General features: G+C 54.8%; 1 protein-coding gene across 1 annotated transcript; it reads right to left on the bottom strand.

The window, feature by feature from the left end:
- Positions 1-2,446: 2,446 nt before the first annotated feature.
- LOC102538088 (intestinal-type alkaline phosphatase) lies at positions 2,447-5,604 on the bottom strand. The gene is given in 11 exon segments (XM_072962138.1): positions 2,447-2,979; positions 3,080-3,196; positions 3,401-3,592; positions 3,682-3,816; positions 3,923-3,995; positions 4,083-4,217; positions 4,465-4,637; positions 4,716-4,890; positions 5,089-5,204; positions 5,317-5,433; positions 5,535-5,604. Coding segments are annotated over 11 exon segments (1,608 nt in total). The 3' UTR covers positions 2,447-2,674.
- Between the last annotated feature and the right edge of the window lie 1,061 nt (positions 5,605-6,665).

Raw genomic sequence — 6,665 nt, 5'->3', positions numbered from 1 at the left:
ATACACAAACCACTTTTTCTGTGTGAGCCACTAAAGGAAAGATATAGTAGGGAAGATATATTTCCAACATTTAAGGCATTGTTTGAGTATAAGTACCATCACGTGGGGAAAAGAGTGTTTAAGTGCAGCCATTGATGGAAAAGCTGCTTGGAAAGGACTTTTTCCCAAGGCTTCCAAATGAGGAAAAAATGCAGAGGCTGCAGAGCTGCAAATGCCACTCGTTCACCCATCCATGGTCAAACCAATGCAGGAAAGAACTGGAAACCTGGAAAGTACATGAAATGCTGTAGGAGCCATTAGTGGTGTTGACTTTCGAAAACCAAGATTGTCCCAGTAGAGGAGAAACTTAATGACAGATACAGGGTAATAAGATTGGGGTGACCATGTAACCTTTCCAGATCAACCACACAGAACGACTTATCTTTACAGCAAAGTATTGAAGAGTCAAGAGTCCTTCTGCCCTCCTTCTTCCCACCTTTCTTTCCTTCTCAAAGACCAATGTGCTGATATTTCTTGAGGTGACAAGAGCTCTCAGTCTTAGGCACCCAATAAAAAGCTTGAAAAAATAAACGGACTTTCCATGCATCTGCCTCCTTCATGTAAATTGCTAAAACTGATGCTTGACAATGTGTCCATGAAGGACACATGATTTTGTGGTCAACAGTATGTTTGACTGATAAAATCTCTCATGACTACACTTAAAGAAAATTTGTAAACAGAAACTGTTTCTTTAAATTTAGGCATAGTTTACATGCCACCAAATTCACCCTTTTAAACTGTACAATTCTGTGGTTTTTAAATGTTCAATATTGTGCAACCAGGACCAGTAATTCCAGAATAATCTGTTTTTACAATATGCCTTTTTAAATGTTAGAGTTCCCTTGAGTTTTGAACCCATTTATGAAGCATAAACAAGCAGCACCTTCCTTTGGTTTGTGAGGCCAACTAACTCACCACAGGGAAGACAGAAACACACTAGCTACGTTTTAACAAAAGCCTTTGCGTAATTGGTGGATGGAGTTACAAAATGAGTAGGATGATTTAGTAAGTCCAGCAGGTGATGCCCTTCTTCCATTCAGCCCCATGGTTTTGGGACAGCCACTGAAACCCAGAGGTGGAATAAACTGCCCTGTGAGCCTGGCCTTCAAATTGATGTCGTACAGTGTTCAATCAAACTTTTAGGAAATAAGGAAGCATACGCAATTATATTAACATTTCTAGTGAAAGCAAAATGCACTTTCCCATCTTTGCAAATATAATTTGTCATTTTATAAAATTTATTGGGAAACATGGCTCGCTTCACCTTTATATAATTCTTTTTTTTTTTTTAAATGTTCCCTTTGGGTGGGTTAGATCGTCACTAAGTGTAGTTACATTAGAGTGGATGCTCCAGCATGTCTTCAGACAGAGGTCAGAAATGTCTGGAGTCAGCACTTCCTCTCTGGTTTCCCAGCTCCACCCTGCCCATCCCCCTAGCACATCAAAAACAGATAGAACAGACTCTTCTCCCCTCAGTAGCCAGCAGGATGTGCTCAGAGTCAGGTCCTGTTAGGTCTCTGCTCAAAGCCTTCCCAGCACACACCACACTCTGGATAAGGTTCAACCTCCTCCCCCATCTGCCCCCGGCCCTCCTCATCCCTCAGGGGCTTTCACCTGCTCCACCTGCCCCAGTCCCCCCAGCTGGGATCCAGCTGCTGACCTCCAGCTGCATTTGCTGACGCTGCCTCAGGGCCCTTGCACTGCTGTTCCTTCTGCGTTGCTCAGGCTCTCACTTCCTTGAGTCTCTGCTCAGGGGTCTGCTCCTCAGGCAGCCCCTCCCTGACCTCCTGCTCCGAATTATCCCCCACTTTTCCCACAGACACACTCTGTGCCCCCACTCACTAAGGATTTTTCTTTCTAGAACATATCACTACCGGCCTCGCACCTTGTAACAGTTTATTTGATGACTGCATTCTCCCTCCCAGGAAGGCAGCTCCATGGCTGCTCCTTGGATCTGCCAGCCTGGAATGGGCTCTGTAGCTGAGTGACGTGGGACAACCTCCTCTCCTTCCTGTGTCACTGTCCTCTGTCTGTAATGGTACCACTGGGTTCCTAAGAGGGGCAGTAGAGGACTTCGTGCCAAATGCCCCCTGGGCATCCTGACCTGAGCAGCCTCCTTGGCCAGCAAGGTGCCTGCTGGGGTGGTTCCAGGATGACAGGAAGCTACGCCTCTCCAGATGCCTGCAAGTCCTTGGGTCCCCAAGAAAGGCCTGACTACGGATCTGAGATGGTCTTGCCAAAGCCTCAGGCAGAGCTATGGGAGTCAGGGGAGAGACTGGGTGGTCATAGACCCCTCCTTCCCTGCGGTGCAGGGAGGCTCAGCACAAAATCCCGGGCCCTTGAGGTTGGAGGGGCAGGGAGGACCATTGCTGTCACAGAAAGATCACAGCCTCAGCCTTCAGGGCAGACCAGGTCCACAGATGGGGCCACCTGCTTACATTCCTTTATTTCCCAGGGTGGGGGGATTGGTGGTTGGAGAAGTTCTGGCAGAGGCTCCCAGGTGGGTCTCTGGGGGTGGTGGCTGGGATGAGACTCTGGGGTGGCAGTTCCAGTGGGGCCTGAGGCTGGAGGCTTCGCCTAAGAGGAGCAGAAGTCCTCGAAGCGAAGCGCCTGCAGGGTCCAGGTGGGTGGGACGTCAGTGCAGGGAAGGCGCCAGCAGCAGCAGCAGCAGCAGCGCCCCGCCCAGCAGCGCCAGGGAGGGAGGGCAGACGGCCGGCCCCGGGTGCGCGGCGGCGGTGGGGCCGGCGGGGGTCGGCAGGCTGCAGTCGGTGTAGGGCTCGATGCAGGCGGCGAAGGCCATGACGTGCGCCACGAAGCTCTGCTCCTGCACGCCGTGCACCAGGTGCGCCTGCGGGCCGCGCGCGAACACCGCCACGTCCTCGCCGCCGTGGGTCTCGCTCGACAGGGGCACGGCCGCCTGCTGCCGGTACGTGCGCTCCCCTGGGCGGAGGGTGCGGGGTCAGGACCGGCGGGGAGGCGGTCTCCACTCCCACAACTTTCAGGCGCCGTTCTCCCGAGACAACCCACCCGCCTCACTCACCGCTCTGGCTGTCATTGACGTCGGGCCGTGTGCCTCCGCTGACCTGGTACCCAGGGCCATTGCCATAAAGGATGGACGTGTAGGACTTGCCATCAGAGGCCTTGCTGGGGGCCAGTCCTGCAGGGAGGAGGGGACGCCGTGATCTCACTAACCACAGCGTGTGGAGCTCCTGCTGTGCACTGAGCTCATTCACTGGCTTAGTTCTCACCAGACCCCTGCAGGGCAGTTGCTATTACTCCACTTGACAGATGAGAAAAGGGGCTCCGAGCAATTTCTGCTGATAACTTAGGGAACGGCACCAGCCACTATCTCTGGGCTTACCGAAAATGGAGGTCCCACGCAGTGTGTAGCCACCAAAAGAGAAGACGTGAGAGTGGTCAGCAGTGACAAGGATCAGTGTGTCCTTTTCGCTTGTGAGCTGGTTGGCCTTGTCGATGGCAGTGTCAAACATGACGGCCTCCGTCAGCGCCATATAAGCTATGCCATCATGGTGACCGTGGTCAATGCGACCTCCTGCAGGAAGGACATGGGGAAGGTGGGTGATGCGAAACCCACCCTGACTGCCCCTTCCCTCCTCTGCTCAGTAAGGGGCTGCCACTCACCTTCTACAAAGAGGTAGAAGCCAAGGGGGTTCTTGCTCAGCAAGCGCAGGGCTGCCTCCGTCATCTCTGCCAGGGATGGGTCCGTGGCCAAGTTGCGCTGGACTTCATATTTCATGTCTGCAGGCTCAAAGAGGCCTGTGGGAAAGGGGACCCAGTGGTGACTGGTAATGGGGAGGGTTAGTGGCCCACATGTCTCTGTACCCTGAAGACCTGGGGAGGACAGTGTGGGGGGGGTCATTACCCATGAGATGTGTTACACTGGGGTCATTGGACGCCTGCATGAGTGCTGTGCGGTTCTAAACATACTGGGCACCCTGGGAGGGGCAGAACCAGGTCTCAGCCCATATTTCTGCACCCTCAACCCTGCCCGCTGCACCCCTGCACCCGTGAGCCCCCATCACCTGCTGCTTGGCCTGCCACTCCTGCACCAGGTTTCGCTTGTCCTTCCGGACTCCGTTCTGATTGGCATCCTGTGGGTACTCAGGGTCTGGGGTCCCCTCAGGAAACATGTATTTTCGGCCTCCACCCAGGATCACCTGGGCACAGAGATTAGGGCAGGTGGGCTTGGGGCCTGGCTAACCCCTTGCTCCCTCCTCAGATAGCCCCTAGCTTCCCCCACCAGGTCTACGGGGATGGTCTGTCTCCACCTGTACCTCCTAGAGTCACCTCCACCCCAACCTCACAGAGACCCTGGCAGGCCACAGGGCGGTGGGTTGCCTGGCACTGTGGTGGGTGTGGGTCCCTCCCCCTTTGCCCAGCTCCATCCCTTGCCCCCCGTCACACATCAATGTCCATGTTGTTGATGAGCTGCGTGGCGATGTCCTGGCAGCCCTGCGTCTTCGCATCAGCAGACAGGTCGGCATCTGAGTACCAGTTGCGGTTCACTGTGTGTGTGTAGGTGCCGGCTGGAGAGGCATGCTGCACCCTCGAGGTGGTCACGATTCCCACGGACTTCCCTGTGGGTGGCAGAGGTCATGATGGGCCCCTGGGATCTGTGAGCCTACCCCTGCCCGCAAAGCTGGCCTGAAGCCCACCTGCTTTCTTGGCTCGGTTCATCACAGAGGTGACCTCATTGCCATGTGTTGTGTTGCATTGGTCATAGCGGGCAGCTGCACTTACACCAATGGTCTTGTAGTTGGCCTTGACCCCGCACAAGTAGGCAGTGGAGGTGCCTGCACTGTCTGGCACCTGTCTGTCCACGTTGTAAGTCTGGGGGCAGAGATGCCTTCAACTCTGCTCTGGGTTAGACACCCAGATCCTGACTTACCCAGGCCCTTGGGCCCATTCCCACTGCTCCTGGGCCCTAACTCAGGCCCCAGCCCTCCTGGGGCCCTCCCTCCTGCCAGGCTCCCTAACCCCACACCCACCCCTCTAGGGTAGAGCTCCCTGAGGTCACCCAGCCCTTACCTTGGACAGAGCCAGGTATGGGAATTGGTCCATGACCAGGGGTGTCTCAGGTCCCAGCTTGCCATTCATCTGCCCCTTTAGGATCCGAGTGGCTGTTACTGTAGGCACTCCCATCCCTAAAGGTGCACATGTCAGGCCTGAGTCCCCAGAACTGGCCAGTGTGTGCCGGCAACCTTGAGTTCCAAGTTTGTGGGGAGGACAAGGGATGGACAAGCCTAGCACACTCACCATCCCCCAAGAAGATAATGAGATTCTTGGCAGCTGTCTGGATGGGTTGCAGCTTCTTAGCGGCTTCCAGCGCCTGGGCTGCCTGGCGGTTCCAGAAGGCTGGGTCTTCCTCCTCAGCTGTTCAAGAGAAGAGTGGAGGCCAGGTCAGGCATGGAGCAGTGGCCTGCGTGTGGCAGTGGGGGGTTTTGTGAGGGGGGTACTGGGAGATGCCTCATTACCTGGGATGAAGCCAACGGAGAGCCGAAGCCTCAGCCCCAGTAGCAGCAGCAGCACCCAGGCCCCCTGCATGTCTGTGCGATGTCAGGAGCAGCAAGGCTGGGACCCTGGGGAGGCCAGAACTTGAGCAAGGCTGGGACAGATTGTATGAGCTGCGGTACAAGCTGTCTGGGTTTAAATCAGGGGAGGACTTTGTTCCTGCTGTAAAAGGCTCCATGTCCTTCCCAGTGCCCTTGGTGACCACATCCTGCCCTTGCCCCTGCCCTGTGACTTTATTTATTATTAATTTTAATGCAGATACTGAGGATTGAATCCAGTATGTGTCTACAACTGACCTATCCCCCCCCCCACCATAATTCATGCCTGGTGACCTAAGCCATATTGCCAGAACGAAAGTGGCAGGTGTGACTGAGGGAGCAAAGGTCCTGAAAAAGGCAGCTCCAATTTTCATGGAATGGTCCCCAGCTGTCTCCTCAGGGGAGGGTGCAGGGGATTAGGGGGAAATGTCTTTTGCCTGAGGGGCATTTGCAAGAACCTCACAGGGGCCCTGCCAACCCCCTGCTCACAAGTCCTGTATTAGAACCATCACGCCTTCCTTCACCTCATCTGTTCAGGATTTTCTGAAAGTCAGCTTAGGTCTGGTTTGGGTCTGGGTGCTGAAGAAGGTGGGGTTCTAAGCACGAAGCCTTGGCCAGGGGCCTGGGTTTGGGTTCCTGATTCTGGGAGGCCCAGACACACAGGGTGGCCTGGCTGCCCTGCCACCCACTCAGCATCTCACCAGGTTTGGCCTGGGCAGCTGCAGCAGGCACTTGGGTAGAAGGCACATCCAGGACCCTAGGCCCAGATTCTCCTCCTGTGGAAGAACATGGGACTGGTGGTAAAACAGAGTGGAGGCCTTGTCTGTATCTCCAGTTACCGAGGGCTGGCTGAGCAGGCATTGGCATGTGTGCATTTGTGTGTGTTTATGCCTATATGGGGCAGGCAGGTTTGGGCCCAGTCCACTGTTCAGGAAGTTGACCTTGCTCCCTTGCAAGGTATGAATCTGTTCCTTCTACAGGCCACCCACACTCACAGTAATAGCTTCTGATAAGGAGCTAAGAGGTTCCAGGGGGCCGAGGTTGGGTTCAAAAGCA

Source organism: Vicugna pacos, chromosome 5, assembly GCF_048564905.1.
Source record: "Vicugna pacos chromosome 5, VicPac4, whole genome shotgun sequence".
NCBI lineage: Eukaryota > Metazoa > Chordata > Mammalia > Artiodactyla > Camelidae > Vicugna > Vicugna pacos.
This window is presented reverse-complemented; position numbering and strand designations above follow the sequence as displayed.